We start from the raw sequence: 18,076 nt of genomic DNA, 5'->3' as shown, positions 1-18,076 counted from the left end.
ATATAGGAGATAAGGACAAGGCACTAAACTACAGGTAACCATCCTCTTTAAAGTACTCGGAGGGATAACAAGGATTAGACTAGTTAAACACCTAGACACCTAGACACCTAGACACCTAGACACCTAGACACCATATATAACCAAACAAATATTACCGTATTGCTTCTGGAAAGGTAAATCATACCTATGAACTTGCCAGAGTTCGATAACAAAGCAACAAATACAGAACAAAACATGTTCCTTAGAACAGGGAGCCGGTCGGCCGAGCGGACAGCACGCTGGACTTGTGATCCTGTGGTCCTGGGTTCGATCCCAGGCGCCGGCGAGAAACAATGGGCAGAGTTTCTTTCACCCTATGCCCCTGTTACCTAGCAGTAAAATAGGTACCTGGGTGTTAGTCAGCTGTCACGGGCTGCTTCGGGGGGGGTGGAGGTCTGGCCGAGGACCGGGCCGCGGGGACACTAAAGCCCCGAAATCATCTCAAGATAACCTCAAGATAGAGCTCAACGGAGAGTATTACATTAACATTTACATACATCCTTAACTTATAATTGCTATGTCAGCTCGTTAGAGATATCATGCATTTACATGATATCTAGATCTAGATATCATGTAAATCTAGATCAGCTGTATCTAAATACAGATAGAGATGTATTTACAATTAATCATCATACTTTGATGGCAAGTCTTTTTGCTAATACAATACTGTTTTATCTATAGACATTTAACAGGATTATAATCCTGCTGTTTAATTATTATTATTATTAGTCTTGACACTAAACTGTTTTTTCCTTTAAAGCCGTTTTTTTCTGTTTCTTTGGACTTATTTTTTCCTTTTTTCACGTGGATACAGTACAAGTATTTTAAATATTTTATAATTTGTATTAATATGGTTTTCCATTTCTATATAAGACTCAATTTTTGTCCACAGTCTAAGCTGTAATGCTCTATAGTGTGTATTCACCTAGTTGTGCTTGCGGGGGGGTTGAGCTCTGGCTCTTTGGTCCCGCCTCTCAACCGTCAATCAACTGGTGTACAGGTTCCTGAGCCTACTGGGCTCTATCATATCTACACTTGAAACTGTGTATGGAGTCAGCCTCTACCACATCACTGTCTAATGTATTCCATTTATTAACTACTCTGACATTAAAAAATTAGAAAGAATTTTTTCAGTGTCTTTGATTTTGTCCACACACTTGTTTTAATTCCAGTTGTCGTATATACCCGGTGTATACCTTGTAGAGTATACCTGGAATATAATGCTCTAGGTATACTCCAAGTCTGGAGCCAGTACAATAGGGGGGCTGGGACCAGACACCCCCCCACCCCCATCCCTCCTGTCTTGGTTATATTAAAACATGATAAAAGATCCATTTTTTCTATTTTCGAACTTAAATACCATTATAATTAGGAGGAAAATGTAATTTAGGTAAACAAATCCACAAGGGCCGTGACGAGGATTCGAACCTGCGTCCGGGAGCATCCCAGATTAAGGATTAAGATCATCCCAGACAGTGATTAAGGCAGTGTCTGGGATGCTCCCGGACGCAGGTTCGAATCCTCGTCACGGCCCTTGTGGATTTGTTCATTTGATGCATCACGTTAGTGTGATCTCTGTGTGTAATTTAGGTAATTTAATATGTGAGTAATTCTGAACAATTTCATGTTAGGAAAAAATATAATTTAATTTAATATAATTAAATACTGAGCTTAGGTTAGGTTAACTTACAAGGTACAAGGGGAACCGGTCGGCCGAGCGGGCAGCACGCTGGACTTGTGATCCTGTGGTCCTGGGTTCAATCCCAGGCGCCGGCGAGAAACAATGGCCAGAGTTTCTTTCACCCTATGCCCCTGTTACCTAGCAATAAAATAGGTACCTGGGTGTTAGTCAGCTGTCACGGGCTGCTTCCTGGGGGTGGAGGCCTGGTCGAGGACCGGGCCGCGGGGACACTTAAAAAAAAAAAAGCCCCGAAATCATCTCAAGATAACCTCAAGATAGCTTAGGTTAGGTTAGGTTAGGTTACCTTAGGTTAGGTTAGGTTAGGTTACGTTAGGTTAGGTTACGTTACGTTAGGTTAGGTTAGGGGGTTTTCTCTCAGGTTATGGGGGGGGGGGGTTCTCCTAGTCCTACATGTCCTACTCTCCTAGGGAATCGACGACTGCTAGGCTGGGGGACAGGAGCTGGGGCTTACACTAGAAACACACGTAACTATGTTAACATTCAAGAGAAAAGGGTGATGGAAGAGGAATAGGGGATGTAGGAAGAGTGTGAGGGATAGGATAAAAAAAAGAAAAGAAAGGGGAGAGTTGAATAGTGAAGAACAGTAATAACGGGAGGAGAGCGAGGAAGGGAAAGAATGTGAGGGGTAGAGAGATAGGAGAGAGGAAATGGTAGGGAAGATTGTGCTTGAAAGAGAGAAAAGGGAGAGAATAGGAGAAAGAGTGGAGGAGGGAGGGACTAGCTTACACTGAAGGTGAAGAGGAATTAGGAGGTCACGCTAAGGTCATGTACCACCCTCCCCCCCCCCTCTCCTTTCTCTCTCAATCTCTATCACCTTTCTCTCTCTCTCTCTCTCTCCCTCTCTCTAAGCTCCTCCCTCCCGCCCTCCATATATGGGGGTCGTTATATGCAGTGTTAGTGTGGAGCTAATTAGGTACGCGGTAGAGGCCAGTTAACCAGAGGTGACAGTGGGAAATGAAGTGTAGGGTGTGGGCGGTGGGTGTGTGGGTGTGGGTGTGGGTGTGGGTGTTGATGGTCTGTGGGGGGGCATTGAGGGCATCACATGGTGTAAACACCCAATCGTCATCAATGATATTTAACTTGAAAATACTCAAACATTTAAACCTATGAATCAAGGAAATAGCAGAAGGCCCAATTGGTTCATACGAGGCCGCTGCTATGTATCCACGCAGACTCATCCATGTCTAGCTCATACGGTGCGTGTCTAGCCTACGCTTGAAACAGTTCATTCAGTTGGCGTCTATCATGCTGCTCGATGATTAACGTGATAGATATAAGAGGGTAGACAGGGTCACCCCAGACTTTACCTGAAAAATATGAGCCATGTGGACGGGGTGATTGTGGGCGGGGTGATTGTCACGGATTGGGGGGGGGATGTATGGATTGGAGGGAAGGGGGGGGGGTCGAGGATAAGGGCGATCATTCACACGGAAGATGATACGCATGATTAGAGGGGGGGGGGTATGGGGCTGGGGGGATAGGGGGATAGGGGGGTGAGGCCAGGTATATCTTCACTCACCCTTCAACAACAAATAATACCACCCCCCCCCTCAACACTCGCCCTCCAACCTATCTTCCATTCTCTATCCTCCTTGATATACACATATTCAGAATCTACCCTTCTACTCCAGCCTCGATCCACAACCATCCACACAGCAGTCTCTTTACTTCCATTCTCCACACCTTTCCCCAGCCTTGCATCTCCAGCATCCTGTCTCATCTCACTAATAAAGCCATCTCCAAACCTCTCCTTAATCTTCCTCTGTTCTTACCTGGGTTTCGTGGGTATATCTTTTGAGATTTTTTCCTTTTTGTTACGCCCCTTATATCCAGGCACCCCTCCAGCAGGCACTTAAGAGACGCCACATAAATCCCTACCTCTCTTACTCCCTAAATCCCCTTATCTCCTCCTCCTCTTCCCCAAAGATAAATCCCACTGAATTGTATCTCACTTATCCAAACACTGGTGTGCTTGGCTGGGTAAGAGACAACCTTCAGTTTTTGCAACGCTCTTGGCCATGGCAAGTCAGCAGGTGTGTGTATCACATGTGACGTCAAGCAGTCACATGTTCTTTGTTTACATGTGATATTGGGAGTGGGTGGAAGCAGCCTTCGTATATACTTGTCTGTGTTTCAAGTTCTTTGTTTACATGTGATATTGGGAGTGGGTGGAAGCAGCCTTCGTATTAACTTGTCTGTGTTTCAAGTTCTTTGTTTACATGTGATATTGGGAGTGGGTGGAAGCAGCCTTCGTATTAACTTGTCTGTGTTTCAAGTGATAGGTTGATGCTTCCGGGGGTGTAGGGATGAAAGGGCCAAGTGCATTACCATCAACTTCAGAGTAGAGTGACGGTCTCGCTTCATGCAGGTCAGCGTTCAATCCCCGCCCGTCCGCCAAGTGGTTGGACACCATTCCTTGCCCCCCCCCCCGTCCCATCCCAAATCCTTATCCTGACCCCCTTCCAAGTGCTATATAGTCGTAATGGCTTGGCACTTTCCCCCTGATAGTTCAATTCCAGTTGAAATCTAACTCACCATGTGCGGATCAGGTGTGTGTGACAGATAACACAGATTAAAGAAAATTATAGTCACATGTTGTGTTTAATGGCATGTGTATTAGAGAAAACCTGCTCCCAGTATTATATTATAATTATATTATATATATATATATATATATATATATATATATATATATATATATATATATATATATATATATATATGTCGTACCTAGCAGCCAGAACGCACTTCTCAGCCTACTATGCAAGGCCTGATTTGCATAATAAGCCAAGTTTTCATGAATTAATGTTTTTTCGACTACCTAACCTACCTAACCTAACCTAACCTAACTTATTTGGCTACCTAACCTAACCTAACCTATAGAGATAGGTTAGATTAGGTTAGGTAGGGTTGGTTAGGTTTGGTCATATATCTACGTTAATTTTAACTCCAATAAAAAAAAATTGAACTTATACATAATGAAATGGGTAGCTTTATCATTTCATAAGAAAAAAATTAGAGAAAATATATTAATTCAGGAAAACTTGGCTTATTAGGCAAATAGGGCCTTGCATAGTAGGCTGAGAAGTGCGTTCTGGCTATTAGGTACGACATATATATATATATATATATATATATATATATATATATATATATATATATATATATATATATATATATATATATATATATATATCGACTTCTGAATGCTTCCATGTGAAGGGTCCTGGCGTTCGCCAGCCTTGAGTATGCCGCTGATGTTATCTGGTTTGTCTGCTCCAACTGATGTTAACTCTGCTACCAGATCTACTTTTTTTTTTCACTCAAGCGGTTGTGTCCCCCCTTCATCTTGCACTGTCTCGCTGCCTCCTTATCTTCGATCCCAATCTCATCCCCATGTATTTGTCAGCCTCACACACGCCCAAGTTGCATACACTGTAGAAGTCCTCCTGGTGCAAGTTACAATCTCCCTTTGTTCTGTTCAGTTGTGTCAATTTGCATCGTGCATGATCATTGATATGTTCATTCTTGCGTTTAATTAATGGTATTTTTGACATGTTCTATGTAAAAATGTTGACTGTCTTCCATTAAGTTGACCAGACCCACACACTAGAAAGTGAAGAGACGACGGCGACGACGTTTCGGTCCGTCCTGGACCATTCTCAAGTCGATTGTCTTCCATTAACCTTGATTGTCAGACCATCAGATTCACTACAGGAGTTTCATATTTCTCAAAGCATCTCCTTATGGTGTCAATCATTCGTGTTTACCTGTTCTCTGCCGTCTATTGTGCGCTGAGACCCTCTTATCCTTGGCTCTGTTTACACCTAATATCTGGAGGCGTCAGTGGAGCACTTCATCTGTAATCATCACTGTAGTCATTGTCTCTATCAGTGAGTTAGTTCAGTTCATGTATTATGCACCCTATACCCATCTTGTGGGCGGTAGTGGAAAGGGTTACAGAGGCACATAATGGGCTCAGGGACTGAAAGACAGAATTATCAAGGGAAAGCGACAAGCCAGTACGACTATATACCACTTGGAAGGCGTCAGGATGAGGATTTGGGATGGGACGAGGGAAAGGAATGGTGCCCAACCACTTGGACGGTCGGGGATTGAACGCCGACCTGCATGAAGCGAGACCGTCGCTCTACCGTCCAGCCCAAGTGAATGGGACTGAACTGAACCCCACAATTCATTTAGCTAAGCAAGTTACAATCTTGAAGAGCTAGTTACAAAATTCAGTGTAAGTCGTCACATCAACAATGGGTTCGAGATCGACCACAAGTACAGTTTCTAAATTAAGCTACTGACATATGTGGAGAGCTAGTGTCACAATTGATATATGTTTGTCATGCACACCGCCCCCCATCCAGTGGGCAGCGGTGGATAGGTTACAATCACTCAGTTACTACCTACAGTTAGCAAACTGGGGATATTTGGCTAAAATTTGATACAACTCCATTTATGTTTCTCATACCCTCTCCATCTCCTCTACTTTATTGGAGATATCATCATCATATGCATTCCAAATGTTGGACGTTCAAATTGCTCTCATTTAGGTAATTTAAATGAAATGCTTAGAGCTCTCTGTAAGGATTAATAGTGTGCCTCACAGCCCAATCTTAGCTAATCTCTTAACTTATCTGACAACCGTCGGTACAGATAATTAATGACATTATTAGTGTAAACCATAATGGACGAAGATGAGGAGATATGCTCACATAGTGAAAAGTACTCATAGACAATAAGACTTCCTCGTGGCTCCGACGTAACCTCCTCGTCGTGCACAAGGACAGGAACCACACTCGACTCCCTTACCCTCGACACACACCTCTGGGGCCAGATTCACGAAGCAGTTACGCAAGCACTTACGAACCTGGGGCCAGATTCACGAAGCAGTTACGCAAGCACTTACGAACCTGGGGCCAGATTCACGAAGCAGTTACGCAAGCACTTACGAACCTGGGGCCAGATTCACGAAGCAGTTACGCAAGCACTTACGAACCTGGGGCCAGATTCACGTAGCAGTTACGCAAGTACTTACGAACCTAGTACTTGATCATGTATATATTCTGAAGATGTATTATTAAACACGAAAGTACTTAAGGAAAGTCCTGTTTCAATTCTTCCTCCGTGGTCTGACACTGTCACATTTTTCATCACGTGTTAATTTTCATGATTTACACACATGTATATATAACATTTACAGTTGTGTATCCAGCTTAAAAAAGATTGTCACTTGCTTAGCTAAACGAACTATGGGGAGCCGGTCGGCCGAGCGGACAGCACGCTGGACTTGTGATCCTGTGGTCCTGGGTTCGATCCCAGGCGCCGGCGAGAAACAATGGACACAGTTTCTTTCACCCTATGCCCCTGTTACCTAGCAGTAAAATAGGTACCTGGGTGTTAGTCAGCTGTCACGGGCTGCTTCCTGGGGGTGGAGGCCTGGTCGAGGACCGGGCCGCGGGGACACTAAAAGCCCCGAAATCATCTCAAGATAACCTCAAGATAGGGTTCAGTTCCTGCTCCCATTATGTGACCTCTGTAACCCTTTACACCACCGCCCACGGGATGGGTATGGGGTGCATAATAAAGAATTTGAATTGAATTGGCAGTTAGACTTGTATTGGTGACCTAAATGACTTCAGATACCTTGAACACTGTTTATATGTAGGACAAACATAAATCAGTGTATCTATGTATATAGGTTACATTAGCATTTTAAAAGCAATTCAATCACTCTCCGTGAGTGATTGTTCAATAAATCACTCATCATATATAATAGATCTCTAACCCTGTCTATAGAGGACAGAAGAAATTGTATATATGCTGGTTAGCATTATAAATGTCTGGCAACGTCTGTGGTAGACAATAATAATAAAAATAATAAAATATTATTTTCATATATTGATATACTAATTATAATATTAATAATGCTAATAATAACTGGGGATCTTTTATTCATATATGAATTACTATGCTAATTTTCGAAATTAATTTATGCATATAGTCGCTCATTTGATCACCAAGCCTTCAACAGACCATTTAAGCGACGGCCTGTTTAACCAACTAGCCTCCCCTCTCCATTCTCAGACCACTTACAAGGGTCCCTTAACCACTATCCTGATACGAGACCTCGCCCTTAAGGTCTTGCGGTAGACCACTTCTCAAGACTACCTACTCTACAGTAAACTCCTTGAGACCGAAGTAATCTTGTGAGTCTGAAGGAACTTCCTTCAGTAACGTACGGGGAATGAAAGAACTTCCTTCAGTAACGTACGGGGAATGAAAGAACTTCCTTCAGTAACGCACGGGGAATGAAAGAACTTCCTTCAGTAACGCACGGGGGGTGAAAGAACTTCCTTCAGTAACGCACGGGGAATGAAAGAACTTCCTTCAGTAACGCACGGGGGTGAAAGAACTTCCTTCAGTAACGCACGGGGAATGAAAGAACTTCCTTCAGTAACGCACGGGGGGTGAAAGAACTTCCTTCAGTAACTTCCTTCCTTTATCATCCTTGCTACAAGGTACTCCCCCTCGTAAAGCCCAACAAATGAGCAGTTCAACCTGGTATCAAACGACCATGCGAGGGATACCAGGCCTAAAACTAACAGATTGGAGGTATGAATCCAATCGTTCTCCCAGAACGCATAAATACGCATTACGTACCTACGTGCTTGGTACGTACCCATTCAATGTCAGACAGACAGACATACAGGAGAGCCAACCTTAATCCTCAGCCAACATAAATCAGACACCACAAAGTACATTAATACCAATTTCGAAACGTTCCAATTTACACCAATTTCGAAAAAAACAAAGAAATATATCCAAGAGGACCCAAGTATATTATATATATATATATATATATATTATATATATATATATATATATATATATATATATATATATATATATATATATATATACATATATATATATATATATATATATATATATATATATATATATATATATATATATATATATATATGTCGTACCTAGTAGCCAGAACGTATTTCTAAGCCTACTATGCAAGACCCGATTTGCCTAATAAGCCAAGTTTTCATGAATTAATGTTTTTTCGACTACCTAACCTACCTAACCTAACCTAACCTAACTTTTTCGGCTACCTAACCTAACCTTACTTTTTCGGCTACCTAACCTAACCTAACTTTTTCGGCTACCTAACCTAACCTAACCTATAAAGATAGGTTTGGTTAGGTTAGGTAGGGTTGGTTAGGTTAGGTTAGGTTAGGTTAGGTTTGGTTAGGTTAGGTAGGGTTGGTTAGGTTCGGTCATATATCTACGTTATTTTTAACTCCATTAAAATAAAATTGACCTCATACATAACGAAATGGGTAGCTTTATCATTTCATAAAAAAAAATAGAGAAAATATATTCTTTCAGTAAAACTTGGCTTATTAGGCAAATCAGGCCTTGCATAGTAGGCAGAGAAGTGCGTTTTGGCTACTAGGTACGACATATATATATATATATATATATATATATATATATATATATATATATATATATATATATATATATATATATATATGTGTGTCGTACCTAGTAGCCAGAATGCACTTCTCGGCCTACTATGCAAGGCCCGATTTGCCTAATAAGCCAAGTTTTCCTGAATTAATATGTTTTCTCTAATTTTTTTCTTATATATATATATATATATATATATATATATATATATATATATATATATATATATATATATATATATATATTACACTGAAGGAAGTTCCTTCACACCTTAACTACTGTATTGTATGAATTTATTTTGTTGTATTTTTATTACTATTATTATTATTATTATTATTATTATTATTAGAGCAGTGTGTGGGGATCGAACGAACGACCAAGTATTTAACCACCTCGCCACTGCGTCACACCGCTGGGTCAGGACATGCTAGGGGGGTGTGGCAGGCACCTGCTGTCTATTAGGACGCTGGTTCGAATCCCGCGTTGGTCCAAATGACTCTCGCATTGAAGCGTTATAAGGATTTTTTTGTAGCATTAATATTAGTATTCTTATTAATATTAAAATACGAGTCGTCATATAATAAAGTTTATTGAGTGAATAAAAATGGATGAATAATGTTGTGGCTGTGAATAATGTTTTGAAGAATATTAGCTTCTGTAAACAGATGTTTGTCTGCGACATGGTCAATATCATTGTGTCTGTACACACAAACGCGTCCATAATGTTCAACAACACGGATGATGTTTGTTCATTTGAGAGTGTTCTGCACCTAGTGTGTGTGTGTGTTTACTAGTTGTGTTTTTGCGGGGGTTGAGCTTTGCTCTTTCGGCCCGCCTCTCAACTGTCAATCAACTGTTTACTAACTACTTTTTTTTTTTCCACACCACACACACACACACCCAGGAAGCAGCCCGTGACAGCTGACTAACTTCCAGGCACCTATTTACTGCTAGGTAACAGGGGCACTTAGGGTGAAAGAAACTTTGCCCATTTGTTTCTGCCTCGTTCGGGAATCGAACCCGCGCCACAGAATTACGAGTCCTGCGCGCTATCCACCAGGCTACGAGGCCCCCCCCTGTGTGTGTGTGTGTGTGTGTGTGTGTGTGTGTTTTGCCTAGTTGTGTTTGCGGGGATTGAGCTCTGGCTCTTTGGTCCCGCCTCTCAACTGTCAATCAACAGGTGTACAGGTTCCTGAGCCTACTGGCCTCTATCATATCTACACTTGATACTGTGTATGGAGTCAGCCTCCACCACATCACTTGCTTAATGCATTCCACTTGTTAACTACTCTGACACTGAAAAAAGGTTCTTTCTAACGTCCCTGTGGCTCATTTGGGTACTCAGTTTCCACCTGTGTTCCCTTGTTCGCGTATCACCCGCGTGAAATAGTTCGTTTTTATCTACATTATGAATTTCTATGAGAATTTTGTATGTAGTGATCATGTCTCTCCTCCCCTTACCTCATATGGTCTGTACCATTCCTTTCCCCCGTCCCATCCCAAATCGCTATCCTGACCCCTTCCAAGTGTTATATAGTCGTAATAGATTGGTGCTTTCTCCTGATTCTCCCTCTTTCCTCACGACATAATAACGTGTCCAGGATTCACCAAACTTACGCACGGACTTACGAAACCAGTGCATCTTTTCTCAATCGTTGGCGGCATTGTTGACAAATATTAAACAGTTGTTGAGCCGTGAAGCACCAGGCGGCTCCTTGTAACAGTAGCATCACTTGACTGACAAGTCTCACTTGACTGACAAGTCTCACTTGACTGACAAGTCTCACTTGACTGACAAGTCTCACTTGACTGACAAGTCTCACTTGACTGACAAGTCTCACTTGACTGACAAGTCTCACTTGACTGACAAGTCTCACTTGACTGACAAGTCTCTCTTGACTGACAAGTCTCACTTGACTGACAAGTCTCCATCTTTATACGTCGTTTAATAGATGTCAATAAAGCCGCGAAATGATTGAGAAAAGATGTACAGGTTCGTAAGTTGGTGCGTAAATGCTTCTTTACGCACCTATAATATACCTTTACGCATGAACGAAAGTGCGTAAAGGTACATAGGTGAGTAAAGAAGCCACACACCTTTTATTTCACATGTGTATATCGTATACATGTGTATATTCATTTCACATGTGGCGTATATCTCAACCACATAGTCGTGACCAATTTTCACACACAGAGATCACACTAACGTGATGCATCAAATGAACAAATCCACAAGGGCCGTGACGAGGATTCGAACCTGCGTCCGGGAGCATCCCAGACACTGCCTTAATCGACTGAGCTACGACAGGGTTAAAAGGTAAAATGTGTAAAATTTATTGTGTAAAATCCTGATTTGTGTCTCGGAGAGGCTACGGGATCCAGTAAGTTCAGTAGAACTTCGGTTTCAACCCTTTTTACCCTGTCGTAGCTCAGTCGATTAAGGCAGTGTCTGGGATGCTCCCGGACGCAGGCTCGAATCCTCGTCACGGCCCTTGTGGATTTGTTCATGTTTACGCTTACCTAGGGCTAAATAGGCAAAGATTTCTGGTAACGTTGATTCTGGGAGTATTTCGAACACAGGCTGAGTCTGTACGAACACAGGCTGAGACTGTACGAACACAGGCTGAGTCTGTACGAACACAGGCTGAGACTGTACGAACACAGGCTGAGACTGTACGAACACAGGCTGAGACTGTACGAACACAGGCTGAGACTGTACGAACACAGGCTGAGACTGTACGAACACAGGCTGAGACTGTACGAACACAGGCTGAGACTGTACGAACACAGGCTGAGTCTGTACGAACACAGGCTGAGACTGTACGAACACAGGCTGAGTCTGTACGAACACAGGCTGAGACTGTACGAACACAGGCTGAGACTGTACGAACACAGGCTGAGACTGTACGAACACAGGCTGAGACTGTACGAACACAGGCTGAGACTGTACGAACACAGGCCGAGACTGTACGAACACAGGCCGAGACTGTACGAACACAGGCCGAGACTGTACGAACACAGGCCGAGACTGTACGAACACAGGCCGAGACTGTACGAACATTCGGAACCGGACAGGCTTTTGTTTCGATGTTTGGCTGACTTAATTACGTCGTTATTCGTAAAGGACCACACACATATATGGGACCCGAGTACGTGCCTGTGCGTATCCGTGCGTCAGTGTACATGCGTGAAATATGTGCGTTTACGAGAACATATGTTCTTGTGTACGAACCACGATGTGCCTTGGAGAATTACTAATGCGTATGCATGTATGTACGTACATGTGCGCACGTTCTCATGTACTTACATGTGCGTGTTCTCACATACGTACATGTGCGCACGTTCTCATGTACTTACATGTGCGTGTTCTCACATACGTACATGTGCGCACGTTCTCACATACGTACATGTGCGCACGTTCTCACGTACTTACATGTGCGTGTTCTCACGTGGGAGGCACTTAAATAGCACTCTCTCTAAAAACACCAAAACATGTCCTTCCTAATTATTCTTAATGACACTTGACACTAAAACAGTTTTTCGTCGGAGCGTCGTGGCGGCGGGAACCCCCGTCAACGACGCGTCGTTGAAGCTAGCACTTAAGTGAGCTCGTAGAGCCGTTTATTGAAGCACCAAGAACTAGCGTCAACACCAATATGGTCTTAAACCCCCATGTGACGCAGGACAGGACGCACACAACATTTACGTGACGCAAAGCATGCGACCAAGTCAACACCCCGCCTAAAATCACCAGATGCCCGCGGTCTCTCAAACCCCTCCCCCGAAAAAAACAATGTTTACAAGTAATCGTATCGAAAGGCCATTTTGCTGGCCTCAGGTACCACTCTAAACCCATTCTCATAATCGCTGGAATCCTTTGAAGTCAGCGAGAAGCTCCTTGAAGAGATGGACAGCTCCCATAGTGCACCGCGCCCAGCGAAAGGTATAAATGGAGAGTTACAGCGGCTGAAGCAGCCAGTTGCCCTCGGACAGTGGAAGGGGAAGGAGTGCGGTCCCGCGCAGCCAATCGCTTTGAGTTAAAATAACATAAATTTCACAGATGAGTTCGGTTATTATCGTAGTTTGCAGGATTCACAGAGTCAAAGCGCTGCCTACTTTGAAAATGAAGTGACAAACGAACTCCGGACAAATATATTTGTTTGTGTGCAATCTTGCAAAGAAATTACAAAAAAAACTTGTATCGTTGAATAACTGCAGTTTGCAATGACAGTGAATATGCACTGTTGGCATGAGTGGACGAACAGTTAAGTGGACGAATTTCAACTTCACGAGGGAAATACACTCAACTGGAATTGCTGTTTAACAGGTAAATTCCTTTAATATTTTCACGTTTATTTCTTGTATTTAATGTGTTAGTTAAATGACACACATTGGAGCTAGTGGAATGACACATGGTTTAGAGAGTAACTCGGACACGCACACACACAGAAAGAGACAAAAACAGTTGTGAAACTCGCTTGACTTGCACTCAAGTTCAAGCGTGAGAGTGTAGGTCAGTTACTCAGCCGGGCCCTGTACCACATACACAGGCTTGGCTTCCCCTTAACTTGGCATCCATTAACCTGGCTTCCATTAGCCTGGCTTGCCCTTAACCTGGCTTCCCCTTAACCTGGCTTCCCCTTAACCTGGCTTCCCCTTAACCTGGCCTCCCCTTAACCTGGCCTCCCCTTAACCTGGCTTCCCCTTAACCTGGCTTGCCCTTAACCTGGCTTGCCCTTAACCTGGCTTGCCCTTAACCTGGCTTGCCCTTAACCTGGCTTCCCCTTAACCTGGCCTCCCCTTATCCTGGCTTGCCCTTAACCTGGCTTCCCTTAACCTGGCATCCATTAACCTGGCTTCCCCTTAACCTGACTTCCCTTAACCTGGCTTCCCTTAACCTGACATCCATTAACCTGGCTTCCCCTTAACCTGGCTTGCCCTTAACCTGGCTTGCCCTTAACCTGGCTTCCCCTTAACCTGGCTTCCCCTTAACCTGGCCTCCCCTTAACCTGGCCTCCCCTTAACCTGGCTTCCCCTTAACCTGGCTTGCCTTCCCTTAACTGCTGCGCAGTTCATTAAGATGACACGTTTCATAGAGGGAAATTTTCGTGTTTAATAAAGCGTGTTTTTTCAGCTCAATAAAGTGAAATTTTCAGCTCAATAAGGCATGTTTTTTTCAGCTCAATAATGCCTATTTCTTTAGCTCAATAAGGCCTTTTACCTTCTTTTCTGTAAATTTATTAATGACCAATTAGATAATTCCATGCCCGCTGTACCTTACTTTGGTCTATGCCTGTTGTCAGAACTAGTAATATAGTTTATATGTTTACAAATTGCTTAGGCCTACCCTGACTTCATTCGTTAATTGAATTTCATAAATAAAATATATGTAGCATGTCTATGGAAAATAATTTTAATATATGAATATGTTTAAGTACAAGAGCACTAAAAATATTTTAATATACATTCTTTAGGTCTGAGAGTTAAAATAAATCAAATTTATATATATATATATTTTTTTCTTGTAGGTCTATGTGTGTATATCAAACGATGCAGTTCAATTTTTTTTTAATAAATTTTATTATGTAAAAACTGACTCTTTATACAGTAGGTATAAATCGTTGATGTATATGTTTATACAACAGATACAAATCTGTGTATAAGCAACCTCTTGATACAGTGCATATACAGTAACCGATATGTAATACTCTCTTTAAATGTGTATATCACTATACTTAGCATATATGTATATCTTATAGAATAGTAGCCACATAGCCCATGTGTATAGCTCAGTATAGCGGACACATAGCCCATGTGTATAGCTCAGTATAGCGGACACATAGCCCATGTGTATAGCTCAGTATAGCGGACACATAGCCCATGTGTATAGCTCAGTATAGCGGACACATAGCCCATGTGTATAGCTCAGTATAGCGGACACATAAGCCCGTATGTATACCACACAGCTCAATGGACACACGTAGCCTAACACATGACAGCCGACATAATACAGATAGTCACGTATGCCCGAATTTTAAACTTCTCGTCTCATCTTTACAAAGTATTCACAAGTCATATTTTGTGTACCACATAAATACAACTCTACGGTGGTAAATAATAATTAGACCTGTGGAAAGTTTGCACCTTTGTATATCATCAATACTCTATATCCTAACTTAGGCTAGGCTAGCTGAGGAAAGTATAGCCTAAGCTAACGAAAATATGATATATAAACGCTGTTATTTATATATTGTGTGTGGCGAATTGAGGCGGTTATAATCATGGCATTACAGGTTTTTAGACCCGTACTGTTAATAAGAGGTATTGTGGCTCTGGGTGGAGAGTGAGAGTGTGTGTGTGTGTGTTAGCGGTAGCGGGACAAAAGTAAACAGGGGGCTTGCATCTTCACACAAGCCATTGATAATGTCCATACACCCGTCTGCCCAACGTTTGTGTGTGTGTGTGTGTGTGTGTGTGTGGGGGGGGGGGGTGCTCACCTAGTTGTGCTTGCGGGGGTTGAGCTCTGGCTCTTTGGTCCCGCCTCTCAACTGTTAATAGATGTTATATATAGATTCCTGAGCCTACTGGGCTCTTATTATATCTACACTTGAAACTGTGTATGGAGTCAGCCTCCACCACATCACTGTCTAATGTATTCCATTTGTTAACTATTCTGACACTACAAAAGTTCTTTCTAATGCGGCTCATTTGGGAACTCAATTTCCACATGTGTCCCCCTAGTGCTTGTGCCTCTTATATTAAATAAACTGTCTTTGTCTATCCTATCAATTCCTTTGAGAATCTTGTATGTGGTGATCATGTCCCCTCCTAACTCTCCTGTCTTCCAGCGACATGAGGTTTAATTCTCGTTGTCTCTCCTCATAGTTCATGCCCTTCAGTTTGGGTACTAGTCTGCTGGCAAACCTCCAAACCTTCTTCAATTTAGTTTTATGCTTGACCAGATATGGACTCCATGCTGGAGCTGCGTACTCCAGGATTGGTCTGACATGCGTGGTATACTAGATACTCCTAATCTGTTTCATGGAGGGTTTCATCTCCCATTCGGTATCTTTGTCTGGCCTCCTGTTTCCACCTTCTAGTTTCCTTTCCTTGCATTTACTTGGGTTGAACTTTAGTAGCCATTTGTTGGACCATTCATTCAGTTTATTTAGGTCATCTTATTGCCTCATACTATCTTCCTTTATCTTAATCCTCATAATTTTTGCATCATCAGCAAACAATGAGAGGAACAAGTCTATTCCCTCTGGGAGATCATTTTCATATAACAATATAGGTCCATATATCAAAAACAGTGTGTGTATATTCACCTAGCTGTATTCACCTAGTTGTGCTCGCGGGGGTCGAGCTTTGCTCTTTCGGCCCGCCTCTCAACTGTCAATCAATCAACTGTTACTACTAATTTTTTTTCCCCATACATTCACACGCAGTAAGCAACCCGTGACAGCTGTCTAAGTCTCAGATACCTATTTACTGCTAGGGTGAAAGAAACGTCAGGGTAAGAAAGAGCGTCAGGGTGAAAGAAACTCTACCCATTTGTGAGTAAATCGCGAAGAAATTAGCACGTAACGAACAATGTGACAGTGTCAGACCACGAAGGAAGAATTAAGACACGAATTTCCTTAAGTACTTTCGTATTTAATAATACATCTTCAGAAGGATGAAGAGATCTTCCTTCTCAAGATGCATACGAAAGTACTTAAGAAAATTATTGTTTATATATATATATATATATATATATATATATATATATATATATATATATATATATATATATATATATATATATACATATATATATATATATATATATATATATATATATATATATATATATATATATATAAATAAATAAATAAGAATAGGAGAAGAGAGGAAAATGCAATATGTTGCGATGTTCAACAGAAAGACTAAAATAAACTGAACAAAAATAGATTCATAAAGTCAATGGAAGAAGCAATTGAAACAATCACAATATTTGACAAAAAAAAACTGGATTAAAATATAAAACAGCATTGCTATGAATTTCCGTCAGTTAGGCTTATGGAAGCAAAAACTACAACACTACAGCCAGAACTACAACACGACGTGCAAAAACAGCAAGCAATTGTGGACGAGCAAGGACATGGAACAAAAGCAACAAGAACAAACCTCCCAAGATGATGACATGTACAGGCAGACCACACACACACACACACACACACACACACACACACACACACACACACACACACCGTCACACTCACTCAGCCAAGCAGAATCTATCAAGGGGAGATAATTTCTTGTTAAATATGAGAGTACAAGAAGAGCATTCACAGTTCACGAGGCGTCTTAAAGATCACAATCTTTCATTTCCACGGATGAATAAGATAAGAAATATTTGATAAACATTACCACATAAAATAAAAGACACTGGAGAGAGAGCCCTTATTGTCCAATACGAGGCAGCTCCTACCTAGACTCATTCATATTATATATATATATATATATATATATATATATATATATATATATATATATATATATATATATATATATATATATATATATATATATATATATATAACTATATGGTGTGTGTGTGTGTGTTTTGTGTATTGGTTAAAACAATCCAGCAATCCTACGTCAATCATATTGCTTGAAAAGTTCTATCATAATTTGTTAGAATTCAGTTAGTATTTACCCAGGTCTTTCGTCTATATAAATTTCTCCAGTTAATATACGTTGTTATTGAGTTCTATCTTGTGCTGATTTATTTAACACCATATTTCTATGTAGTATATATATAGATATTTAGTATATTTTGGTATACAACTGCTT

At 41.5% G+C, this 18,076-nt stretch overlaps 2 protein-coding genes across 2 annotated transcripts in view; both read left to right on the top strand.

Annotated features, from left to right (window-relative positions):
• The window catches only part of LOC138354500 (golgin subfamily A member 6-like protein 6), a 12,665-nt gene extending 328 nt beyond the window's left edge, over positions 1-12,337 (top strand). Inside the window, exon 2 of the mRNA XM_069308859.1 lies at positions 11,819-12,337. Within this exon, the coding sequence (XP_069164960.1) occupies positions 11,819-12,337 (519 nt within the window). The remainder of the gene's footprint in view (positions 1-11,818) is intronic.
• An 866-nt stretch (positions 12,338-13,203) lies between these two features.
• Positions 13,204-18,076, top strand: part of LOC123769495 (facilitated trehalose transporter Tret1-like) — a 43,460-nt gene continuing 38,587 nt past the window's right edge. Inside the window, exon 1 of the mRNA XM_069308767.1 lies at positions 13,204-13,565. The gene's annotated coding sequence lies outside the window, so the exon portion shown is untranslated. The remainder of the gene's footprint in view (positions 13,566-18,076) is intronic.

Source organism: Procambarus clarkii, chromosome 63 (assembly GCF_040958095.1).
Source record: "Procambarus clarkii isolate CNS0578487 chromosome 63, FALCON_Pclarkii_2.0, whole genome shotgun sequence".
Classification (NCBI taxonomy): Eukaryota; Metazoa; Arthropoda; class Malacostraca; order Decapoda; family Cambaridae; genus Procambarus; species Procambarus clarkii.
Note: the sequence above shows the minus strand (reverse complement) of the source record. Positions and strands in the feature narration are given on the sequence as shown.